Below are 27,424 nucleotides of genomic sequence, written 5' to 3'. Positions count from 1 at the left end.
TCTTATAGAAACATATAAAATTCTTAAAGGATTGGACTGGCTAGATGCAGGAAAAATTTTCCCGATGTTGAGGGAGTTCAGAACCAGGTGTCACAGTTTAAGAATAAGAGGTAGGTCATTTAGGACTGAGGTGAGGAAAACCCTTTTCACCCAAAGAGTTGTGAATCTGTAGAATTCGCTGTCACAGAAGGCAGTGGAGGCCAATTCACTGGATGTATTCAAGAGAGAGTTAGATTTAGCTCTTAGGGCTAAAGGAATCAAGGGATATGGGGAAAAAGCAGGAACGGGGTACTGATTTTGGATGATCAACCATGATCATATTGAATGGCGGTGCTGGCTTGAAGGGCCGAATGGCATACTCCTGCACCTATTTTTCTATGTTTCTATATTTCTATGAAATGTGGAAATATTCAGCAGGTCAGATAGCATCCATTGAGACGGAATCAGGCCACTCTTTTCAGAGAGTACGGATGTTTTTCAGCTTGTTTTATCATAAATTTAATGTTTTCTAGTTAAAATGGGTATAAATCAGGCAATCACTTTCCATACCAAAGCCTGGTTTTGTGATGCTGCATTTGAACTGCAGCATTAAAAATGTAATACTAATACCACAGGCCCATCCTGCAGGTGCCCCACTGCCAGCGTTACTGACAGAAATAGGCTGCTTTATAAAATAAATCTGAAGCAGCAAATTATAATGTGAGAGCACCCACCTGAAATACCACCAGAAATCACAGGAGCACAGACAGGATGCAAACACAGTGAAATGGGCCATCGTGCCTTTCCGCTCTGTCTGATGTCACAGAAATCGGCACAGACAGATTTAGTGCACAGGAAAATTGGCCACTTTATCACTCAGCTGCCTAAGGAAATGGAGCCTGTGGATGGCTTTGTACTTTCCACAAGGCCCTACCTGAGCAGCAGGCAGTTTTCCTCAAGGAAGTCCCTTTACAGTTGTTAAGAAAGTGTTATTAATGGGAAACCATTCCCTTCTGTATTACGGAGACACGAGGAACTGCAGATGCTGGAATCTTGAGCAAAACACAAAGTGCTGCAGGAACTGAATGGGTTAGGCAACAGAGAGGCGATGTTTCAGATCCAGACCCTTCTTCAGACTTCTTCAATCTATTCAATGCCTCGAAAGATGCTGCCTGACCCGCTCTGTTTCTCCAACACTGAGTTTTCCTGCTATATTACGTCATGTTATGCATTATTTGGTACAATCATTCTGGTCTATGAAACATTGTGGCAGCAAATATCTTCATCAGCTCTGCTCTGGCAGAGATGTAACAGTGTTTATGAAGCTGAGTTTTGTTCCTGTGTCCGACTGAAACCAATAAAATGGGCACTGGTGTCAAGAAGGATGAATGCTTGAAGCACATGAGGGGTGGGGGAGGATGGGATATTCAGTGGTGAATTGTTTTTGTGGGCATGAAGGAAAGCTGCTCTAAGCTTCTCAGAATGTACTGATTCAAAAGTGAATTCAATCAACTCCCTACACCCTCCAGGATGATCTAGGAAATGTTCTGTGAAATGATCAGAGTTAGAACGTCATGGATTCAAGCCAAGAAACAGCAGCTTGTTCCAGGGCAGCGACGAGGCTGTGCCACAACGTCAGGCATGGCATCTTTGGATAAGATGTCAGACTAAAGACTCGGAGACTGCTCAAGCATTAATGGTTCGAGACGAAAAAAGGTGTTTCTCTGAGTGTACTGAACCCCATTTATAACTCATTCCAAAGCACCAACATGTTTAATTGTTCATTATGATGTTTGTTGGACTTTGTTGTGTACAGATTGTTTGCCTAATTGCTGCAATTATAGCTGCACAGCATTTCAAAAAGGCCTCATTATTGGGAAAGTACTGACTGACAACGTGAATGACACCAATTACCTATTTCTTTCCCCCTCTATCTTTCATACTTTCTTTCTCTCTTTCTTTCTCTTTCTCCCTTTCTTTCTCTTTCTCTCTCTCTCTCTCTCTCTCTCTCTCTCTCTCTCTCTCTCTCTCTCTCTCTCTCTCTCTCTCTCTCTCTCTCTCTCTCTCTTTTTCCTTCTTCAATCCCTACAAGCAAGCAGGACATCTTTCCATAATCAGAGAAAAATTGCCAAGAAACAGCAATTAATCACCACTTGTTTGTAACTGCTGCCTGCTGCCTGCTGCCTGCTGCCTGCCTTGAAACCCTGTGTGCAGGCTGCGATTGGGAATCAGGATTCTTGTGCTCCTGAGAAAGCATTTAGCGTTGTGGGTAAAGGAACACAGTCCGTATCTTGTTACTGCACCGACTGCACAAATCGCTGTCGGTAATGGGGGCAAGCTGACAACTGTCACCGTGGCATTTCGTTCAGCGCTGAACTGGAGCCCAGCTCTCCATCTGCAACAACCTTCCCTTCACCAGAATATTTTATTTACGATAACAGCGCTGAACTTGATTAGCAACGTTTGAATGGCCATCAATTAGTAACCGATCACTGCTTGCAAAGTGTATTTAGCCATGTGAATTTATTGATGTTGACTTTAGTGTGAGGGCAGTTGAACATCACACTTAATTCTTGTCAATCTGAAAGTGGGAGTTAATTAGAAGCAGTTGCTTTAATTTGATGATTCAAGTTCTACTTAAGGGAGGCGAAGGTGAAGAGATAAACCAATGCCAAATGTTAAGAAAAGCTACAACTGGAACATTTGTTTTAATTGGAACCATCCCCCAGACGAAAGCAGGGAATGTGGTGAGCTGTGAGTGTACAAAAATCCACACTGCCACCGTAAATAAAACAAAGATCAGCTGCCTTTTATGAAATCATACTACAAAGTGCTGGAGGAGACATAAAAGCAGAGCATTTGGTTGTGGTGGTTAACAGATCTGGTAACACACAGAAGTTCTTAATTTAGGTGAGTTGACATCTCAGAAGAACCGAAAACCTTCTTCTAACACTGACATAATCAGACACACATGGAAATAAATAGAGGCTATTCTCCAACCCCCTTGCACACTCTGTGTGAACAAGCGTAGTCACCTTCAGACGATTGTTTTCCCAGAGCTCCTCGGGATTTAGGAGGATAAATTTTAACCCATTCCATCCCACTTAGCAGGAATGGATTGGAGAGGCCTGGGTGGGGAAGAGTGGCAGAAAATCAGCGCCATGGTTGGGTGTCGCTGCCAGATCAGGGCTGGGAGGGTGATCACCCGAAAATAGTGTGGGGAGTTAGGGTTCTGGATGGGGAGGAGGTGGGGGCTGGGGGAACAAGGAGTAGAGCTGAACCATCTGCTGGGTGTCATATCCATGTAGTGTTTACAGCACTGCTCCAGGGGTGATAAATAAAGTGGAAAGCTGGTTGTTGCAGGAGTGCTCTCTGATCGGTGCTCCTGGAACAAGGCTGATGAATTTCCTGGCTGCTCGAGCAACATTCACAGAAATTGGATCATATTCAGGGCAGCAGTTAGTGTTACTACAGCACAGCTCCTGTGACCTGGGTTCAATCATGACCTATGGTGCAGAGAACATGGAGTTTGCACTTTACCCCTGCAACCATGTGGACTTCTTCCTCAAGTTGCTGGCTGGTGGGGTAATTAGCCACTCTAAGGCAGGTGGCAGGGAGAGGGGTGGGGGGCTGGGGAGTTGATGAGCATGTGAGAGAGAAAAGATTAAAGGGAACTAAGACAGGAAATGGGACCAAATGAGATTGCTCTGAGATCAGGCTTAATGAGCCAAAGGGCCTCCTTCTACTTCATCTTAAGATACGAAAATGCAATAAACTATGAGGATTGCCCAGTTGTATTTCTGGGATGGCACAATTTGATGTGGAAATGGTCATAATTGCATCAACTGCAAAAATAACCAATTTGCAGACACATGGACAAATTTCTAGGCACTTGGTGAAAACCACTGGACATTAACTCATCACTTTTAACATTACTGCACAGGTCCTCCTCGACTTACAAATGTTCTAGCTACAAATTTTCTGATTTCATTGAGTCTTTTTGTATGAATCTTCAATTACAAATCTATTTTTCACTGTAGCTCGTGACATCTTAATCCCATAAGAATATGATCTTCACAATTTATGAAATTTCACTGGACGAGTCTGTTCTATGAGCTCATCCCATTAGTAAATTGAGGAATACCTGTAATTTCCAGACACTCTCAGCATTAATGGATCCAAGTTTATTTTTATTCCATGCATTACAGAAATCAGTGCCATCACATGCCAGGAGAGAACATTCATTTCCAATTATTATAGATGTCATTGATTGCGATGTGCAGTAGAATAGACCCTGAGTTGCAGTATTTTGGAACAAGTGGTAACAAAATAGCCCCATATATCACTGGCCTGATTGACTTAGCTGAACTGCTCTAAATTTTGCTTGAAAACACCAGGATTGTCCTTTGGTCAATGAAACTGACAAGAAATTGAGAGATGTGCTCTAACAAAGATACTGGATTTTCAATGACTGCACTCAAGTCTCCATGCAAAACATCTTGAAATGCTTTTGTTGAAAACTTACCCTCGGCCCCTGGTCCCCTTGATCACCCTGAAACACACAAACACATTTGATTACTCTCTCTGCAAAACCAATGAGAAATTAAGGATTCTGTTTCGAGGAGGGATGCTTTATGGAAATAGAAGGATGTTTACGTAAATCTGTAAAACTTGTTTTCACAAACCTTGTCACCTTTCGGACCTGGTGGACCCTGCAAAAGAACAATTTAGAGTCGTTATTTCGTCTCCCAAAATTATATTCAAATTTGCAATCAATTTGTATTATTAGATTGTTTTATTAGAAAAAAAGACTATTTCATTTTGAATTAAGGGTCTGCTCGCAGCTCACAGCCCTCTCATTCACCACCTCATTTTCCAGTCAATGGTGGGCAGACTGTGATCGGGCTGCATCGGCATTGCAGCCAGCTCATCGGCATTGTCCAGACTTTAATATTATGGCCATTCTTTCCCTCACAGGGGCATCATGCCCAAGCTTAATACTAGGTCTAGAGCTCTAATTATCAACAAGCAGTGGAAAATCAGGCTCAAAATATTCATGATTCTTATTACTTTCCAATCTTATCGCTGACCTGCTGTGCAATTCATGTATTTTCTGCATTTTATTTTTATACCATTTTGGCTACCGTCTTATCACAGTGCAGCAGGGACAAGTGTTTTATAAATGCAAACAAAAAGGGAGATTTTATGAGCAGATGGATTCCTCTGCAGATGAAGTGGCTTGTGTGGTCTTGAAGACAAGTGTCCAATAAACCTGTGCCAATAAAAGAGATCATCTCCCTCCTGTCCTGTGCATTACGGCATAATCTTCAGACATTGAAAGTTTGGAATTCCTCCATTGCCATGAAGAACTTTGACAACACAAGGTAAATTACTGGTAAATAACAATGCCAAAATGTGTGATTAATTGCTGATTGAAACACTGTTGTTTTTTTAAAGGTAGAATCCAAATTGTTCACAGTGCATTGGTTTAGCTTGAAGGCACCATTTAAATTTCATCTTAAAACTTTAAACCAGAGACCTTAATGTAAAAATAACATTATGTTTCTGACACATGTCATTGGTTAGATGAAAATTAGTCTGCAGGGGATGACTTAGGGCTAAACTCTAACTCATTAACATCAGCAAACGTGGTTAATTTAAAACTCTGCCATTTGTTTTGTGCAAAACTGATCTCATTCTTAAGACCCTCTTTTAATTCCAGCAGGCTATTAATAATTTCCATTTGAATAGCGCTGGAAAATATCTAACAGGCAGGGTTAAAGGCAAAAACAACCGTGTTGCACTGTGATTGTACACAATTTGTTTTTTTGCAGATTTGGTCCAGTCAAGGATCTTGAGCTGACAACATGATGGAGTGAGCACTTGCAGGGAAATCCTTCATCAGATAGGTATTGACTCCCAGGTTGGAATCATGTAGAGTAAACTGCAGTGGGTTTCAGAAAGGTAGGTTTGATTTTCCTATGGGTCGAGAGGAGGATGAAGCCTTAAACTCTCGCTGTGCTTGCTGAGCTGCTATTTTAATGGTCTGGAGCGTTGGGACAGGCCTGCTCCATGCATGTCTGCCTTCCTCTCTGTGGAAATACGCAGTGGGGTTAAAGGTTTAGATTCCTGAACAGCCCATCACCAGATATGAGTGAGAGTGAGGAGCAACTTCGTGCAGGTATACCTGAAACGTTTTTCCTGAGGAAGCGTGAACAGTACGCTCCTCAAATACTAATTTCCTGTTTTTCAAGGCAAAAATACATGGCCAGCAGTTTGAAAGTTTCTTCTTATAACATCGTGTTAATTGATCCATCTGACGAGTACTTTTTTAATGCTCAACTGCTAAAGCATTTTCCATCAGCTGGGAACCACATACAAATGCCTGCCGTCCTACAGGCAGTGATCCAGTCCACCATCCCTTCCACAGATGTTTAAATATTGCACTCATATTCTTTAGTACTGCCGTTGCCATCGCCATAAAACAATCTGGACATCTTCCAAGTTGTGGTTCTCTGAATCATATTTTCTGAAGCTTTCTCATAGATAATCCAGCAACATTTCGGAGTGTTGGGTTTCCATGTGGAAGGAAGAAGTGATGTCATTGCCGACTTCCTTGATCTTAAATCAGTACGTCACACGAGGATGCAGCAGGCACAGGAGCCTTAATTTAATTTAAAGTTTGTACGGCTAGGTTCTGCATATAAATTGTGACAGGTTTAATGGCATCAGACTTCCAGCCAAAGTGAGAAATGTGTGGTACAAAGAGCTCTGCTTGCTGCTGGCATGGTTTCTGCGATCAAACGAGAACAGACTCACATGGGACGCATTAATTCACACTCAGCGAGGGGGGATCCTGCAACATGCAACCAACTTGAAAAAGTTACAAAATGAGGACTTGCATTTTCTGCCGATTACAAATTCCCAGTAAAGGGGGAGTTCTTTTTTTTTGCAAATAAAAACTTATGATTTGCTACTTTTGCCTAAGATATTTTGTGTATAACAATTTCTACAGGAATAATCCTCGACTGAACGAAAATATTTTTGTATTGCTTGCATTTTAAATTGGGGTCATCTTTAAAAAGCGGGCCATAAAGGCCATGAGTCACATGGTGGTACTCAAAGGAAGCTGAGGTGACATGCAGTTGGTTGAAACTGCCTGCTTTTGGTGTTATCAAATGCCTTCAATGGTCACAAGTTCAATATTAACATTACCTTTACCTGCCTCTTGTAATTCAGGATTTACGATTAGTGACCTGCATTTCACAGACAACTACGGCTTGTTTTGCATCACTGATTTAAACATCCGCGTCAGGTACTTAGTCAAAATGCCATGCAAAATCTAGAGTTGGCCATTGGGAATTGGAAGTCAGAGTGCTGTCTTTAAAACGCAGAGTCCAATGAAAAGGTGCAGTTTAGTTTAGCTTAGAGATACAGTGCGGAAACAGGCAGGCCCTTTGGCCCACTGAGTCTGCGCCGACCAGCGATCCCTGCACACTAACACTATCCCACACACATTAGGGACAATTTACAATTTTACCAAAGCCAATTAACTTACAAGCCTGTACGTCTTTAGGGTGTGGGAGTAAACCAGAGCACCTGTGGAAAACTCACGCGGTCCTGAGCAGAACATCCAAACTCCATACAGACAGCACCCGTAGTCAGGATCAAACCCGGGTCTCTGGCGCTGTAAGCCAGCAAATCTACTGCTGTGCCACCGTGCCACTCCAAACCACTCTGTATGCCAGCTGATCCCTTATGGATGTAAAGCTGGGTGTAGATGTAACATTAAGAGTTTCATTCACTGATCAGCGGAACACTGGTGATCAAGTTGGTTACAGAGCTGCAGAAGTCCAGATCTGCACTTAGCCCATATAAAAAAATGTAATTCACTGGAGGATCAGAAACAAACTGCATAAGTAGGGCAAAGGATGTTGGATGGAGGCAAAAATGAAGATAACAATGCAATGTGTTAAATCATTAAGGGTGATGAGGACAGAGTAGATGCAAGGAGGATATTTGTCCTGACTGGGTGGCAAAATAAGAGGTCAGCCATTCAGGACAGAGATGAGAAGGAATTCCATTACCCCCAGAGGATGTTGGATTTCACTGCCCAAGAGGTAGTGGAGGCTCTGACCATAAGTAAATTAAAGACAGATTGATATATTTTTGAATGTGAAAGGAATGAGAAGAGAAATGGGATTAGCGCAACAAAGTGGCGCTGAGGTAATAGATCAGCCACGTTCTGATGGGATGACAAAGCAGGCATGAGAAGCAACGCGGACGTTTCCTGCATCTGTTTATTATGTCCTTATGTTCGTGATTTTAGCAACTCCCATTAATCAGAAAGAGTGAGATACATGAAGAGTGAGAGAGACCATGGGCATGAATATGAAAGTGTCAGACCTCCGGGGGACCAAGCTGAAAATGTTGTGCCTCTGTGCCGTATATTATTTGAGAGAAAAGAGCACTCACAACAAATCTGATAACTCTCATTCTCAGAATTTTAACAAGTGTTATGAATCTTATAACATTATTTCCAGGAGGGAAAAGACAATAAAAGCTGACTATTGTCTCTCATTTTTCTTGGATACTTCTGAGGCCAATAAGACTTTAACATCAGCAGTGGCACATACAATCTTTCACACTACATTCAACACCAAGTCAGATGAAGCAATTTTAACCCATAAGTGATAGTTTTCTCTCATCATATTCCTATTCACAAGATGTGATGGGCTCTTTGTCCCAAAGCACTGAGCAGAATGACTGCAGCAAAATAAACCATCACGACCATAACTCTGTAACCAACATGGTCACCTGTGTTCCTCTTATAAGTGAAGGGAACTCCTGATGTTACCCCTACAACCAGCTTTATAACCATATGGGCCAGAAAGAAAACATGTGCACCAGATAACAGAATAAAATTAGAGTCATAGATTCATAGAGCATGAAAACTCTCGTCATAGAGCTCGTCTCTGGCCCATCTAAACTAGTCCCATTTATTCTTATCTGGGTCATTATTTTTTTTAACTTTTCCTATCCATATACCTGTCCATTATTGTAACTGTCTCAACTACTTCCGCTAGTTGCTTGTTCCACGTACCTACCACCATCTGAGTGAAAGTTGTCCCTCAAATCTTTCTCCTCTCACCTTAAGCCTATGCCTTCTAGTTCTTGACTCCCCCACCCTGGAGAAAAGACTGTGCATTCACCCTATTAATTCCCCTCATGATTTGAAACACCTCTGGCTCCAGCACTCCAAGGAATGAAATCCTAGCTTGCCCAACCTGTCCCTGTAGTTCAGGCCCTCAAGCCCTGGCTACATCCTCATAAGTTTCCAATGCACCTTTTCCAGCTTAATGGCAGCTCCCCTGTAGCAGGGTGACCAAAACTAAACACAATACTCCAAGTGCGCCCTCACTAACATTATGAGATATGACACAGATGCTTTCCAAACTGATGCAAGGTTTACGTCCCATGGACTCTTGTGCATGTTGGATGTTAAGTAGGTCAGGAATGGAAGTACTACTGAGCACGCCTAAATTTACTATTTGACGCAGAGACCAGGGTGGAGCTCCAACGTGGAGACCACAGGGGAGCTCCAATATGAAGACCATGGGCTAGTTCTGATGCGGAGTCCACGTGGGCATAGATGGGCTTAAAGAATTGCTTACTTAAGTGTGAGTTTACATAAGTCGCCTATACCTAAGTTTAGTTTAGAGATACAGGCCCTTTCGGCCCACCGGGTCCGCACTGACCAGCGATCCCCGCACATTAACACTATCCTATATCCACTAGGGACAATTTTTACATTTACCAAGCCAATTAACCTACAAACCTGTACGTCTTTGGAGTGTGGGAGGAAACCGAAGATCTCGGAGAAAACCCACACAGGTCACGGGGAGAACGTACAAACTCCGTACAGACAGCACCCATAGTCGGGATCAAACCCGGATCTCCGGCACTTCATTCGCTGTAAGGCAGCAACTCTACAGCTGTGCCACCGTATCGCCCGTCTGGGAATACCAGCTCTTTCAAACACCCAACACAGGCATGTTGGGCTAAGTGGCCTTCTTCTGCTTCGTATAATCCTATGATTGCACGATGAATGACTGAACAAGGGGCAATCTCAAGCCATATATGATACAACTCTCTGAGCTTCTGTAAGTAGGTTTTGGAAGGTCGATGGACAATTCACTTCAGTAGCTGTTCCCAATTCAAGACACCATATCAATTTACAGTTCCTTGTTCATTGACATGATTAACTTGTGTCGTCAATGATAACTTCATTGTTTACTGGCTGCACCATTATTGAGGGAGGCCAACTATATGAGTGACTGATGCCACCTCAAACAAATCTGTGTCCCTTAAAGCCAACAGAGATTTCTTAAAAGGGAAGAGATGCATTGTGGTCAAAAGAGGAGCTGGTCGGTATTCACAAAATCAGTCTGACCTTATAGCTATTCATGGATGGCATTACTTGGAAGAGAGGATCATTTGGCTTCTGAGGTCAGTGTGAAAGAGATGCAAAGCTGGAGGATGTCTTCCATCCACAGGGAATCAGGCTCGCTTTCAGCTGTTCCTCCATCTCTTCCCCTCCCCAGTCCTGTATATTGTGCCCTCTGCTCCTTCTCCAATTCATAGTACACTCTCAAGGGCGGGACAGTGGAACAATGGTAAAGATGTACAGTCTTGTGCCCACAGTAGGGGAATTGAGGACCAGAGGACAGGTTCAAGGTAAAGGGGAAAAGATTTAATAGGAATCTAAGGAGTAACTTTTTTCACACAAAGGGTGGTGGGTGTATGGAACAAGCTGCCAGAGGAAGTAGTTGAGGCTGGGACTATCCCAATGTTTAGGAAACAGACAGGTGCATGGAGAGGACAGGAGGGATATGGACCAAATGCAGGCAGGTGGGACTAGTGTAGCTGGGACATAGCTGGGACCGTCAGAAGAAAGGTCTCGACCAGAAACATCACCCATTCCTTTTCTCCAGAGATGGTGCCTGTCCCGCTGAGTTACTCCAGCTTTTTGTGTCCAGCTGGGACATGTTGGTCGGTGTGAGAAAGTTGGGCCAAAGTGCCTGTTTCCACACTGTATCACTCTATGACTCTACGGTAGAATTGCTACCTTACTGCGTCCGAGACCCGGTTTGATTCTGACTAAGGGTGCTGTCTATACAGACTTTGTACCACATTTGGCAATGCAAAGTAGAGAGACGGCAGCAACAGGAGTGTTGAGCTCCCAGATGATACTGCTGCCTTCAATCTTCCTTGCACACTGATCAACCACACAATCTGCGTCCTCTGTTTCAACAGATATTAACCGCGGACATGCTTGTGCCTTCATGTAACAGCAGCCACTGCAACCTGTGGCACAAATGTGCTCATTGGAAATTATGTGACCCATGTAACACCAAAGAAATACAATGTAAGGAGCTGAATTTCGGAGCCTGAGTTCAACCTGTGGGGGATGATATGACCGCAGAGACATCCCATGAAGTAGCCGGGAATGAGCAGAAATAACTTAGGACACTGGTGATGTTTACCCGTTGGTTGTGCAGCAGAGCTGTGATTATTTCTTCAGTTCTTCACTGGCCATTCATTGCTTGCCTGCTAATTTAGAACCTCCCCTCACCTCCCACCTCCTGGACACAAATGCTGGAGTACCTCAGCAGGTCAGGCAGCATCTCTGGAGAAAAGGAATGGGTATCGTTTCGGGTCGAGACCCTTCTTCAGACTGAGAGACGTTACCTTTGCTTTTCTCCAGAGATGCTGCCTGACCCGCTGAGTTACCCCAGCGTTTTGTGTCTATCTTCGGTATGCACCAACATCTGCAGACCCTTCCTACATTCCCCCACCACCTCCCATGTTCCCTCTAGCTACCATCCACACTGGTGGGAATTTCCCTTGTATAATACCAGTTACTTGGGCTCCTAACAGTGGCACTCTTGAGCTGCCTTTGTCCTCCCTGTTCCAGTGTGCGTCTCTCCTCCTCTTTCTGCTCCATTGTGATGCACTCTTCAACACACCAGGCATTCAATTTGACTCTTACTGAGGAACATTCATTATTAATGAATTTCGTGAAGGCTTCAATTAACAAAAAAATAGACATTCCACTTGTTGAGAAAACATCTTTAAACAATGTAAGGATATAAGGAATAGTTTGAAGAAGAGTCTTGACCCAAAACACCATCTATTTCTTTTCTCCGGAGATGCTGCCTGACCCGCTGAGTTACACCTGCCTTTTGTATCTATCTAAGGAACATGTAAATAGGAATAGGCTATCAGCAGCTCATATGGCGTCTCAAGCCTATTCCACCACTCTAAGTACTTGGCTGACCTGACCTTTGGTCTCAATTCACAATAAGTTCATAAGTTCATAAGTGACAGGATCAGATTTAGACCATTCGGTTCTCAACACCCCAGCAGGAGAAGCACACTCACATTCAAGCTCTTGACCCTTCTCCACAACAACAACTCACTCCATCTCAAAGCTGTTGAGGTCTGCAGTTCCACATCATACTCCCCTCATACCATCCGCATTGCCAAGCCCATTTTAGAATTCGATATGCTTAATTATCATTTCTCATTCTAAATCCCAGAGGGCACGATCCATTCTGCCCAATCTTTTCTCATGAAGTCAACCCATTTATCCCAAGAATCAGACAAGTTTTTTTTTGTTGACAAAAAACATCAAGAGATTTGTAGAAGAAATGCACATATAGAGGAAAAATCACAAATTTGCTACGATTTCAATGATTTGTAGAAAAGGCACTGAGGGATAAATCATCTCTTATTGAAACATATAAGATTATTAAGGGATTGGACACATTAGAGGCAGGAAACACGTTCCCAATGTTGGGGGAGTCCAGAACAAGGGGCCACAGTTTAAGAATAAGGGGTAGGCCATTTAGAACGGAGATGAGGAAAAACTTTTCAGTCAGAGAGTTGTAAATCTCTGGAATTCTCTGCCTCAGAAGGCAGTGGAGGCCAATTCTCTGAATGCTTTCAAGAGAGAGCTGGATAGAGCTCTTAAAGATAGCGGAGTCAGGGGGTATGGGGAGAAGGCAGGAACGGGTACTGATTGTGAATGATCAGCCATGATCACATTGAATGGCGGTGCTGGCTCGAAGGGCTGAATGGCCTCCTCCTGCACCTATTGTCAATTGTCTATTGTCTATTGTCTATCTCCTCCTGATTCCAGTTTCCTAACTGAATGGATGAAGTATTCACAAGAGTAACCGCTAGGGTCATGAAATTTGGAAATGTTCCAGAGGAGGAAGAAGGCAACACTGACGATATATTGAATGTTGTGTTAAATGCTGAGAGGAGGAGGATACCAAAATGGTATCATTATAAACAAAAGTAAGATATCGGGATATGATTAATGTGTCCCATACTTAAACAGAACATCTATTGATTTGCCATCTGACCACCTGATACCCTGGGTGATTAAAACACCCAAACAAGATGGAAGAGTTAAGTCATGGGATCACAAATGTTCGGGAAATATATAGTTGGAGGAGAGTCTTTGGGTTCTTAGTCGGTGATTTATGTCAACAGTAAAACATACGCCTTTGGGACTTTTTAACAGCAAAGTAAAAGAAACACTGCAGGACACATGGACCTGTAAAAGACAGTAATTGAAACAATATGGCAAGAAACTACCAGTAGCTGTCTGCTTAGGGAGCACAAGTGACTGAGCCAGAGGCAGAGATTATGACAACAGAATAGTGCAGTGTGACTATTCAATGTAAACTAATGCATCTGCTAGAGATCATATTTCTTTGAACAAATTATTTTATGTCTTTGTGATAATATTCATGGTTAAAGAGTGCTTTTCCATATGTGCATCAAGGTAACATGTGGTTTCTAAATAAGGCTAAATACACAGACAGCCAATGCTTGATTGTGAAGGTAGGAAATCAACCTGAAACTGAGAGGTTCTTGCGAAAGACTATCACAGATTTAAAGTTATAATAATTACGTTTAAAATTGCAACCCATTAACTCTTTGTGTCCTGAAGGACCATTTTTAGTGTTCTACAAAATGATTGTACCGTATGTTTCTAACATAGAACTTAAGAAAGAGAAACGTTCAGAGGACTTCTTCAAACACAGCAACCTCAGTGTGAGCTGCATCCTCAGAATTTGCCATCATTGTTTCACCCCCAAAACAGAGATATTAAACAAGGTGTTCTGAGGTTATCAACAATCTATCAATCATACTAAATATTGATTTCAGAGCCTCATGATCTTCATTTCCTTAGCACTGTTTAGAAGCAAAAAGAACAAAATAATTACAATTGATGCGCAGAGGCAGTAATTTGAAAGAGAACTGTTTAGTTGATAAAGATAAATGTTTGATGAATGAGGATTTAGGAAAAAAGAAAAGGCAGAAAAAAGAGATCCATGAATAGAAAGGAAGTATGGAAGGAAACATTACATTAAAACATTGAAATTAAAATGTAAAAACACCTGGGAGGCGATGAGATACAAAATTAAAGTCCATAGGATAGGATTTATCCAATGAACTCCAATAAAGTTGTGGAGATCACATGCATTGAAAGTTGTATTATTGGAATATTCATATTGCCTAGAATAGGTTTTTCATATACACCACTTCCAAAGTCGAAGACTCAATCACTATTTATAAATTTGTAAGATCAGTTTTATTCTAAAATAATATGCAAATAAATTAATACAAAAAGGATACGGCCACACCTTTCATATAGTTCTCTTTACTACCAACCAATTTGCAAAGAAGGCATAGGTGACAGATATAACAACTTGCAAAGTGAACAGAAACATTTCAAACATTCAGCACCTTTCTGACACTGTACTAGCTGAGAGAATATGAGTCTCAGGGAAATCATTTTTGTGTTACAAATGTTATTGCTTCTCTCAGACACCTCAGCACGAAAATATTTGAAACAGAGTGTGGATTGTCTGTGGGGAAGGACAAGCAATGTACAATTGTTCCTGAATAGGTACAATTGGTTTCTGGCTAAGATCATGCTTGCAGCAAAGAGAATGGCAAATCAGTGGGTTGGAATATGAATACTAAAGTTCAAGAGGACTAACAGAATAACAAAAATGTTCTTTGTTGTGGGTGATTGAAGATGATCTTATTCCTAATTCTTCCCGAATTGCAGGTTAAATCTTTTAATAGACTAGATTTAAAAATGACGCCAATAATTTATTTTGTTCAATGGGATTAACTGTTCAAAAAATACTTATCAGCTTATTTATATTTCTGGGAATTTGCATAAACAGCTGAAATAACCTTGGTTATGACAAGTGAAGTAAATCCTACAATTTGCTGGTGCTCTTAGTTTTAAGATAAGGAATTCCGTTATTTTGGACTGAATCTAATCTCCTGTGATATAACTTGACTTCTTGTTTCCTTCCATTGTTCACCAACTACTTTCTATTCTGACTGCTGGATTTTATTATGAAGTTTCCAAAAGGAGCATACATTTTTAATCCTAAGCATGATGCAAAATCCTAAAACATTTGAGATTTCACTTATGTGCGCTATGCACCTGCTTCTGTTTTTATAATCAGCAGTCAAACCTATTGAAACGCTGAACATCAGGATGCAGGAAGTAAAGCGGAGCACATTATCTGCATTGTTATGTCTCAACTTTAGTTAAGCTTTCAAAGATTCAGTTCATTGCAGATAAATTGTTTGTGCAGAGGAAGGATCTAATCCTCCCAAAATTGACTATGAAATGAGCAGGTTAAAAATGTGCCTGTGAAAAAAAAAGTAAGTGCAAGTGATTTTCAAGATGTGTATTTTTTCTTCTTCATGAGGGATAAAGATCTGGAACTGTGTTAGCTAGCAAACCTGCGTCATTGATTTCTCCTCTTGGCCCCGGCTTTCTGCCAATCATGATTTAGAAATCAGTTGTAAAGGGCAAAGGTCAATGGTGTAAAGGCATAAAAGGCACACTTTCAGTTTTTTGATTGCTCCCAGAGGAAAACAAATCAAACATCTTGAAACTGAATTACTTTACGACTTGCGTAATTATCTTCAGCCCTGTGTGGTTGGAAGAGCCTCTACAACAACTGTCTACAACAGCGTAAAAGGCAAAGGATTCAGATAAGTAATGGTGAAGGTTTATGATGGTCATGAGAACTGAGATACAGTGGAAAATTTTGTCTAGCATGCTATCCAGTCAAATCATACTTTACAGGAATGCAATCAACCCATACATAGTAACAACAGGTAGACAAAGAGAAAAATACCAGAGTGCAGAATTTAGTGTTACAACATTATGGTGTTAAAGTTATAGAGATAACCGTAACAATACAGAGTTTTAAAAAAGTGCAATGTTTGCATTGAGGTGGGTTGGGAGATTGGCTCTACACCCTAGCTTATGGGCAGTCCATTCAGTAGGCTGATAACAACGTTAAAAATATATTCCTGAATATGATGGTATGTGCATTCAAGCTTTTGTATCTTCTGTTTAATGGGAAAGGGAAGAAGAGGTAATGACTAGAGTGAAAATGATCCTTGATTATATTGGCTGTTTTCATGAGGCTTGTGAAGCATCAATGGTGTTGATCGGGGACAATGATTTAGATGAAGTATTGCCCTGTATCCACAACTCTCTTCAATTTCTTGCGGTCCTGGGCAGAGCAGTTGCCAAACCAAGCTGTGATGCTACAGAGCATCTATAGAAATTGGTGAAGTTGTTGGAGACATGCTGATCTTCCTTAGTATTTTGAGGATGTAGGGGCATTGCTGCAGCTTCAATGTGTCCAGGACAAATTGTTGGTGATATTCACGCATAGGAACTTGAAGCTCCCAACTATCTCCACTTTGGCATTATTGATGCTGACTGTGTTACACCAAGTTACCAAGCTCTATATTTCAATCCTGATCTCCACCTTCATGGAAATTATTTTTCTGAAAATGCACGGAGGCTCTTTCCTCAGTTAAGTTGGGAAGTCCATTCCCAAAATGATTGGGGAGCACTCTTCTCACATGCATTGGGAAGGTCTTTCTGCACATTGACTAAGAAATGCTATACCCGTTTGTGTTTTCCTCTCACGAGCTGGAGAGCTCTCCCCTCAAAGGAATTGGGAACTACTTTTCTCCCAGAGATTGGGACATCCCTCCCTCGGTTATGTTGGAAGGCACTCTCCTCAGTCATGTTCGGCAACACTTTGCTCACTGGGTGGGTGTATGGAACAAGCTGCCAGAGGAGGTAATTGAGGCTGGGACTATCCTATCGTTTAAGAAACAGTTAGACAGGTACATTGATAGGACAAGATTGGAGGGACAGGGACCAAGCGCAGGCAAGTGGGACTAGTGTAGCTGGGACATTGTCGGCTGGTGTGGGCGAGTTGGGCCGAAGGGCTTGTTTCCACACTGTATCACTCTATGACTTGGATTGTAGAGCACTCTCCTTGCATGACTTGGCCTGCCTTTTTCCCCACTTGGTTTGTGAAGTATTTTCTCTAATTGGACATTTCACCTGACTCTATTCCACCTCCTACATTTTAAAGAAATGCATAAAATTCATTGAGGTGCAATTCAAAGATTTTGGTCTAAGTGAGTGGGGCAAATAGTTATTATTATTAATATCATTTAACATTAAGCTATTAAATAGAATCTCATGGCACTGATAAATTTTACAACAGCATGATTATTTAGCTTTTTACTTTTGCTCTGAAAGAACTATTCACTCATTTTAGAATATTGATCAATTTTCCCTTTGAAAGCAAAAATGGATTCTACTTTAACTCCCTCAGAGATCAATCTGCAGCCTTACAATCCAACGTGGAGAAGAAAAATCACCAAATTTCTCAAAGCAAAGGACTGCAAATGCTGGTGTATACCAAAGATAGACACAAATTGCTGGTGTAACTCAGCTGGTCTGGCAGCATCTCTGGAGGAAAAGGATGGGTGATGTTTCAGGTTGGGACCCTTCTTCAGACTCACTAGATTAGAGTTTAGTCGATTAATTAGCACAGTAAAAAGTCCTGAGTGTGTAAATGACAAGCAGAAGCTGAGGTGTGTGTGTGTGTGTGTGTGTGGGGGGGGGGGGGGGGGGGGGGGGGGCTGGTTGGGGAGGAAAGGGGATGGGGTGAGTTCATGGGATAGAGGTGAGAATGAATTACTGGGGAAGTTAGGGGAATGGAATTGCTCTTGATGTTGCAAGGAAGCGCAGAATATGGAATAATGGTCAGAGCACAGATCACTGCTCAATAACCTCTCCTGAGGACACAAATAAGAAATCACTTATTTTAATTGGATCTAAGTATTGTCTCAGAAGTTATTTTGTTAGGTTTTGGATTCTCAAGGTTTTGCAGCAGCTTTGATGTGAGGATTGATTAGCTGAAATCATTTTAAATGGGCATGACTGATGTGGATGAACTAGTTGCAATGCATTCCAACAAGAATCAACCACTAAAACTGGATGAAGCTATGAAGAAACGGAACAAAGTATACATCATGGCACTGGGCATCATTCAGGGAGACATTTAGTGCTCTTTAAGATTATGAAAGGTTGTTCATAGAGGATACAGAGCATGTCTAATGTCATAAGATGGCCACGAAAAATATAAAGGGAGCTCAAAAAAACGTATTTACCCAAAAGGATATTCTGAACATGGAATTGCCTGTCAGAGTTAAAAAGGAAGTTGACAGAAAGAGAAGGGAATAATGGGGTACAGTTTTGAGAAGGAAAGATGGGAGTAGATGAAAGTGGGGCATGTACACCAGCATGCTCTGGTTGGTCTGAATAGCCTATATTGTTGATATACACCTACGTGGTTCTATTTATGAATTGCCTGGTGTGATGTTTTACTGGTCATGAAAATATCTTGAGGATCTCCCTCGTGGAGCGGACAAATAAAGTGTGTCCAAGTTTTAGTCTGCTTTTATTTTTCTATTCATCATAGATACATAGACAATAGGTGCAGGAGTAGGCCATTCAACCTTTCGAGCCAGCATCTCCATTCAATGTGATAATGGCTGATCATCCACAATCAGTACCCCGTTCCTGCCTTCTCCCCATACCCCTTGATTCCACTAGTCCAAAGAGCTCTATCTAACTCTCTTTTGAATGCATCTAATGAATTGGCCTCCACTGCCTTCTGAGGCAGAGAATTCCACAAACTTACAACTCTCTATGTGAAAAAGCTTTTCCTCATCTCAGTTCTAAATGGCTTACCCCACATTCTCAAACTGGCCTCTGGTTCTGGACTCCCCCAACATTGGGAACATGTTTCCTGCATATACTGTGTCTAATCCCTTAATAATTTTATATGTTTCTATAAGATCCCCTCTCATCCTTCTAAATTCCAGTGAATACAAGCCCAGTTGCTCCTTTCTTTCATCATATGACAGTCCCGCCATCCTGGGAATTAACCTCGTGAACCTCCGCTGCACTCCCTCAATAGCAAGAATGTCCTTCCTCAAATTAGGAGATCAAAACTGCACACAGTACTCCAGGTGTGGTCTCACTGCAGAAGGACTTCTTTGCTCCTGTACTCAACTCCTCTCGTTATGAAGGCCAACATGCCATTAGCTTTCTTCACTGCCTGCTGTACCTGCATGCCTTACTTTCAGTGACTGGTGTACAAGCACACTCAGGTCTCATTGTACTTCTCCTTTTCATAACCTGACACCATTCAGATAATAATCTGCCTTCCCATACTTGCCACTAAAGTGGATAACCTCACATTTATCCACATTATACTGCATCGGCCATGCAACTGCCCACTCACTCAACCTGTCAAAGTCACCCTGCATCCTCATAGCATCCTCTTCACAGTTCACACCCAGCTTTGTGTCATCTGCAAATTTGCTAATGTTACTTTTAATTCCATCATCTAAATCATTAATGTATACAGGTGCTCCTCAATTTATGATGGGGTTACATTCCGAGAAACCCATCGGAAACCAAAAATATCGTAAGTCGAAATGCATTGAATACACATGATCACGTGGCCGGAAGCGAGCTGTGGCTCGCCTCGCTCGGGTCGCTGCTGTTTACACCATCGCAAAGTCAAAATATCGTAAGTCGAAACTTCGTAAGGCGGGGAGCATCTGTATTGTAAATAGCTGCGGTCCCAGCACCGAGCCTTGCGTCACCCCACTAGTCATTGCCTGCCATTCTGAAAGGGACCCGTTAATCCCTACTCTTTGTTTCCTGTCTGCCAAACATTTTCTATCCATGTCAATACCTTACCCCCAATACCATGTGTTCTAATTTTGCCCACTAATCTCCTGTGTGGGACCTTATCAAAGGCTTTCTGAAAGTTCAGGTACACTACATCCACTGACTCTCCCTTGTCCATTTTACTTGTTACATCCTCAAAAAATTCCAGAAGATTAGTCAAGCATAATTTCCTCTTCGTAAATCCATGCTGACTTGGACCGATCCTGTTACTGCTATACAAATGCGCCACTATTATTTCTTTGATAATCGACTCCAGCATTTTCCCCACCACCGATGTCAGGCTAACTGGTCTATAATTCCCTGCTTTCGCTCTCCCTCCTTTCTTGAAAAATGGGATAACATTAGCTACCCTCCAATCCACAGGAACTGATCCAGAATCTATAGAACATTGGAAAATGATCACCAATGCGTCCACTATTTCTAGAGCCACTTCCTTGAGTACCCTGGGATGCAGACCATCAGACCCTGGGGATTTATCAGCCTTCAGTCCCATCAGTCTACACAACACCATTTCCTGACTAATGTGAATTTCCTTCAGTTCCTCCATCACTCTAGGTCCTCTGTCTGGGAGACAGAGATCTGGGAGATTGTTTTTGTTTTCCTTAGTGAAGACAGATCTAAAGTACATGTTCAACTCGTCTGCCATTTCCTTGTTCCCCATAATAAATTCACCTGTTTCTGTCGTCAATTGTCCCACATTTGTCTTAACTATTTTATTCCTCCTCACATACCTAAAGAAGCTTTTACCATCCTCCTTTATATTCTTGGCTAGCTTACCTTCATACTTCATCTTTTCTCCCCGTATTGCCTTTTTAGTTACCTTCTGTTGATCTTTAAAAGTTTACCAATCCCCTGGCTTCCCGCTCATCTTTGCTATGTTATACTTCTATTTTATTTTTATACTGTCCTTGACTTCCCTTGTCAGCCACGGTTGCCTCTTACTCCCCTTTAGAATCCTTGGAGCATTTGGGTTCTTGAAGGAGCTAGAATGACTGCAAATGGTACTCATTATTGTGTTGCTCATCAGAAGGAAAGCCTAGAAGCCAATTCTATTGCATGAATAAATCATTGTTAGTGTGGGACAAGTAGTCTTTCATTTCAACTGTTTGCCAGATGAAGCGCTGAAAGTCTTAAGTGGGTGCTATGAAGAGTAATTGAGTGCAGAAAATTGATGCAGGTGTTTAAGAGATCTTGCCAAAACTGCACAATTATTATCAAATATAAAAGGCTCTGCATTGCAAGGAATTAATAGATTTTGTCTCTTGTTCCATTCCCTGACCATTTATATTCATTATTATTCTGCTATTATACAGCCATTTTTGGCCATCAGCTGTAAGGAATTCTGAAACAATGTGGCCTCAAATCATCACAGAAGAATTTTGAAATTTCCTAGAAGTATTTTAAATGTAGAAATGCCTTGGCCTTTAGTGTGACCATAATTTCAAAATTTGCAGGAGAAGCAACATTTGGAAAAGTAGTTAAAAAAATATAGAATTGTAACAGACTTCAAAAGCATTAAACAAGAGGAATGGGTAGTTATATATGAAATTCCATTTGTGTAAATATATATGAGCATGATGGAAGTTAATACACAGTGAATGGTCAAAATTAAAAAAAATCAGATGCTGGAAATCTGAAATAGATACTGAAGATGTTAAGATTTGCTCAACAGGCCAGGCAGCAACTGTGGAGAAAGAATTGGATTTAATGTTTCAGGTTGATGACCTGGGGAAAGATCTGTAACTTGAAGTGTTAACCCTGATCCTCCTTTGGCAATGCCTGAGATACTTGCTGAATCTTTTTACTACTTCTTGTTTTTATCTAAAGGTGAATGGCAAGAACAGCAATTTGCTGCTTTGAAGGTGTCAGAACAAGTCGACGAGGAATGGAAAATAAAGGTATCCTGAGATTTCTGTGGCAGTGAGAAGTTTCTGGAGGAAAATATGGGTTTGTTTCTGGTCAGGAGTGAAGAGTGAAGGAGTCCCCAAAAAGTGAGTGCCTGGGAATGGTGTCTGTTTGGCAATGAATTTTACATTTAACAACTCATAGGAGAGTCAATTTCAATGCAGATCTCACTGCAATTACACATTTAGAACATAGCATCTGGAGTTTGACTTCAGTTTCGGTATAGATTAGTTTAGTTTAATTTAGAGAAAAAGCATGGAAACAAACCCTTTGGCCCTCCGAGCCTGCACTGACCATTGATCACTTATTTACACTGCTTCTGTGTTATCACCCTTTCCCAACCACTCCCTACACAGTTAGAGCAATTTACAGAGGACTATGAACCTGCAAACATGCAAGTCTTTGGGATGTGGGATAACATTAGCTAATCTCCAAACGGAGAACCCAGAGGAAACCCATGCGGTAACAAGGAGAATGGGCAAACACTGCACAGGCAGCACCCGAGGTCAGGATCAAACTCAGGTCTATGGCACTATGAGGCAGCGGCTCTACGAGCTGAACTCAGACTTCCATGAACTCACCAGTGAAAGCAAGGTGTGGAGAATTCAGCAGCTGAAGGGTTGACAAATGCAAATGTGCCCTGAGCACTGATGCAGGTCCACCACCGATCTTCCGGCAACTGATGGTCCAGCACCTCTTTTAATCCGGACAAAATAAAGAGGGCTCACATGAAAGTGGTGAGTGTGTGGAATTCTCTGCCACAGAAGGCTTCCCCTCCTCCATTATAGATGAGGCTCTCACTAGGGTCTCTTCTACATCCCGCAGCTCCGCTCTTGCTCCCCATCCCCACACTCGCAACAAGGACAGGATCCCCCTCGTTCTCACCTTCCACCCCACCAGCCAGCGGATCCAACATATTATCCACCAACATTTCCGTCACCTACAACAGGACCCCACCACTGGCCATATCTTCCCATCCCCTTCCCTCTCTGCGTTCCGCAGAGACCGTTCCCTCCGCAACTCCCTGGTCCACTCGTCCCTTCCTACCCAAACCACCCTAACCCCGGGCACTTTCCCTTGCAACCGCACGAGATGCAACACCTGTCCCTTTACCTCCCCCCTCAACTCCATCAAAGGACCCAAACATTCTTTCCAGGTGAGACAGAGGTTCACCTGCACCTCCTCCAACCTCATCTATTGCATCCGCTGCTCTAGATGTCAACTTATCTATATCGGCGAAACCAAGCGCAGGCTCGGCGATCGCTTCGCTGAACACCTGCGCTCGGTCCGCATTAACGCAACTGATCTCCCGGTGGCCCAGCACTTTAACTCCCCCTCCCAATTCCCAGTCTGACCTCTCTGTCATGGGCCTCCTCCAGTGCCATGGTGAGGCCCGCCGGAAGTTGGAGGAGCAGCACCTCATATTTCGCCTGGGCAGTTTGCGGCCCGGTGGTATGAACGTCGACTTCTCCAACTTCAGATAGCTCCTCTGTCCCTCCCTTCCCCTCCTCCTTCCCAGATCTCCCTCTATCTTCCTGTCTCCACCTATATCCTTCCTTTGTCCCACCCCCGACATCAGTCTGAAGAAGGGTCTCGACCGAAACGTCACCCATTCCTTCTCTCCCGAGATGCTGCCTGACCTGCTGAGTTACTCCAGCATTTTGTGAATAAATCGATTTGTACCAGCATCTGCAGTTATTTTCTTATAATACAGGTAGTTGAGGCCAGTTCATTGGCTATATTTAAGAGGGAGTTAGATGTGGCCCTTTTTGCTAAAGGGATCAGGGGGTATGGAGAGAAGGCAGGTACAGGCTACTGAGCTGGATGATCAGCCATGATCATATTGAATGGTGGTGCAGGCTCAAAGGGCCGAATGGCCTACTCCTGCACCTATTTTCTATGTTTCTATGTTTCTATGAAATCCCCTCTGGAAGACTCCCGAACATGTGGCGCCTAGGTCAGGTGAGGTGGCCAATCTCGACCTCGTCGGGACTTCTGCGGCTGATCGGTGGATCGGATTTGCCCCCTGCGGCCGGAGCTCTGGTACTCTGGCCGGGCCAGAGCGGATGGATCTGATCACGTGGCCTACTTCTGAGGCCGACATTGCAGGCCGGTATCTTGGCCCCCCCCCCGGTAGTCGAGGCAGACTGTTCCGGTACCGTTCAACTCCTCTGAGACTTCGGCGGGTATGTGGGCCCTACTGAATTTCTGGCAGGTTCAGCAAATCTCGGGTCGGTGGGGGTCAGCTGGGTCGTCCTTGCAGGACAGCGGTGCCTCAGCCTCGCGTTCGGTCGCCAATCCCACTCTCATCGGGACTGCCGAGGGCAACTCCACCCGGCATGTTTTCGCTGCATTTAATTTACATTTAATATTTGTTCGAATTAAATTTCTAGCAGTCCCTGATGCTTGAGAGACAAGGGAGGGGTATAATTAGTGGGTCAGAGGTGTTTCATTGTAACATTATTACGTGACCTCTGTTGGTCCGGCACCACTCCAAAAACTTACAGGTTTGTAGGTTAATTGGCTTGGTGTAATTATAAATTGTCCCCAGTGTGTGTATGATAGTGTTAGTGTATGGGGATCACAGGTTGGTGGGAACTCGGTGGGCCGAAGGGCCTGTTTCCGCGCTGTATCTCTAAACCAAACTAAAAACAAACGGTTAATGCGGCAAGGCTCGGGAACCAAGTGCTGTAAAATCGGCGGTGGAGCTGTTATCTGTTGCCGTTATCTTACCTTGCCTTGTAATATGTTTTGTTCACTATGCTGGTATTTGGATATTACGTTACATATTTTGTATCTGCACTTTAGAGTTTAGAATGTCCGATCAGCATTTGACTTTTCGTTTTAACATCAATATTACACGTAGAGAGGTTGAGATATGAATTGTCTGGCAACCCTCAAAAGTTCTTCAACATATGGAACCCAGTGCTGCAGCATATTAAGGACAAGTAAAACTATCCCCTCAATGCCACATGCTTTTGTACCTTCTTTGAATCCAGCAGTGAAAATACTGAAATATTTGACTTGTGAAAATTACCTTGGCTCATGTTTTTGTGCTTTTGTCTTTTTTGTCACATTATAGTTATGTTTTTTAAAAATTTATTTTTATTTATTTATTTGTTTGTTTGTTTTTGTTTGTTTGTTTTCATGATTATGTAGGGAAGGGGAGGGATGGGGTTTACTGTTGTTGTTATATGCACTGTAATCAATTAAATAAAAAAATAAAAAAATAAACATAAAAAAAAACACAAAAAAAACATCAATGCTCCATCTTTTCCATGGATGGAGCCAGCATTGCAGTGTCTGCAAAATTCTACCACTCATTCTCTGGGTGTGCACAGAGTGCACTAGTGTACACAGTGTGGCCAGTTCAAACTCTACTGTCTTGCTGATGGGTGAGGGCATTCTCTGGGATTCTGATCTGGTCAGTAAATAATATGATTCTGTGAGCATGACATTGTCAGGGTCTTGCTTAGTTAGCCTGCTCTCCCTGTTTGGCAAATGTCCTGCGTTCACAAGGAAGGCTGTGCCCTCTCCCCTGACAGTTTGAAGAAGGGTCTCGACCCAAAACGTCTCCCATTCCTTCTATCCAGAGATGTTGCCTCTCCCATTGAGTTATTCTAGCATTTTGTGTCTATCTGAGATGCATATATTTCTGTGTGTTTATATTTCATGCTAATATCTTCAGTGGGAGAAGAGCAAGTATAAGGTTCTAACTAACCTGCCCAGGCAACCCATGCACGTCCTTGCCATTTTGGACCTAACAAGCAAGTCGACATTGTGGGATCAGCAAAGGACAAGTGCATACTTTTCCCTATCTTACAGCAGCAAAGTCTGGCACCAGATGCTTCAGCATCTCTGCGTGCTACAATTGAGTGGCATGTTAAGAGGGCCGTTAAGAGTCAACCACACTGTCTGGAGTAGCAGAGAGGCCGGATTAGTTGAGTCTGGCAGGCTTTCTTCCCTGAAGGGCAGTAATGAAAATTATTTTACACCAGACCAGTGATCTCATGGCCACCGTTAATAAAACTGATAATAGTTTTATTAACTCCAGGTGATTTAAATAACTGAGTTTCAATTCCCCAGCTGTTGGTTTGAGATTATATCTCGTGCCAGTAGATCTTTGGCCCTCTGAGGATCGCTCATCCAGGAATTTAACTACGATACCAGATGAAAACTTTGTAACATGATGGCCTGGAGTTTAATTAGTTCATAGCTGCAAGTTCCCTGGATACTAGTGGAAGCCCCATTTATAGACAATAGACAATAGGTGCAGGAGGAGGCCATTCGGTCCTTCGAGCCAGCACCGCCATTCAATGTGATCATGGCTGATCATTCACAATCAGTACCCCGTTCCTGCCTTCTCCCCATACCCCCTGACTTCGCTATCTTTAAAAGCTCTATCTAGCTCTCTTTTGAAAGCATCCAGAGAATTGGCCTCCACTGCCTTCTGAGGCAGAGAATTCCACAGATTTACAACTCTGACTGAAAAAGCTTTTCCTCATTTCCATTCTAAATGGCCTACCCCTTATTCTTAAACTGTGGCCCCTGGTTCTGGACTCCCCCAACATTGGGAACATGTTTCCTGCCTCTATTGTGTCCAATCCCTTAATTTACATGTGGTATACCTACCAGATCTGGGGATGTTTGCAACCATCAATCTCAATCATGTTATTTATCACCATACGTTCAAATGTGCTAACAAAAATATCAAATCATTTACCTGCAGGTCGCCGATTCTGGAAAATATCTTCAATACACAATCAGAAGATAATTTCAGCTTCACAACACTGAAAGTGCATTAGGATTCCACTCATGTACATTGTAATTCTTAGAACAGCACAGCACAGCACAGGACAGGAATGGGCCCTTCTGCCCACAATGTTTGTGCCGAACATCATGCCAAGTTAAACTGCTCTCAGCTGCCTAACATATCCCTCTATTCCTTGTACTTCCATGTGCCTATCTAAAAGCCTCTTAAACGCCACTATTGTATCTGCCTCCATCACCACCCAGGACCCGTTCCAGGAAGCCACCACTCTCCGTGTGAAAAAGTTCCTTTAAAGCACATCTCCTTTAAATTTTCCCCTGAGGAGAATTATGAGTAGAAGATTGCTGAAACTTCAGGGGACTTACAGAACTGGTCTTATTTCGCTGTTCACACTGTTCCTCTGCTTGCCCCTATGACTTTACATCAAAGCTGTAGCAGGAGGTCAGGAAACTCTCCTGGGCAAGCTTCAGGTGTTCAGCTTGAACAGCTACGACATCCATAGACACTCTCCAGTTTGCACTGTAGTTATGCCATCCCTATTGCACCTTGATACCAATGTGAAAAGAAATATT

General features: G+C 42.6%; 1 protein-coding gene across 1 annotated transcript in view; it reads right to left on the bottom strand.

The window, feature by feature from the left end:
- The window catches only part of col25a1 (collagen type XXV alpha 1 chain), a 231,415-nt gene that overhangs the window by 166,995 nt on the left and 36,996 nt on the right, over positions 1-27,424 (bottom strand). The window contains exons 2-6 of the mRNA XM_078396380.1: positions 11,905-12,066; positions 11,163-11,346; positions 6,167-6,221; positions 4,665-4,691; positions 4,505-4,531 (exon numbers count right to left, since the gene is read on the bottom strand). Of these exons, the coding sequence (XP_078252506.1) occupies positions 4,505-4,531; positions 4,665-4,691; positions 6,167-6,221; positions 11,163-11,346; positions 11,905-12,066 (455 nt within the window). The remainder of the gene's footprint in view (positions 1-4,504; positions 4,532-4,664; positions 4,692-6,166; positions 6,222-11,162; positions 11,347-11,904; positions 12,067-27,424) is intronic.

The sequence above is a fragment of the Rhinoraja longicauda genome, chromosome 1, assembly GCF_053455715.1.
Source record: "Rhinoraja longicauda isolate Sanriku21f chromosome 1, sRhiLon1.1, whole genome shotgun sequence".
NCBI lineage: Eukaryota > Metazoa > Chordata > Chondrichthyes > Rajiformes > Arhynchobatidae > Rhinoraja > Rhinoraja longicauda.
Note: the sequence above shows the minus strand (reverse complement) of the source record. Positions and strands in the feature narration are given on the sequence as shown.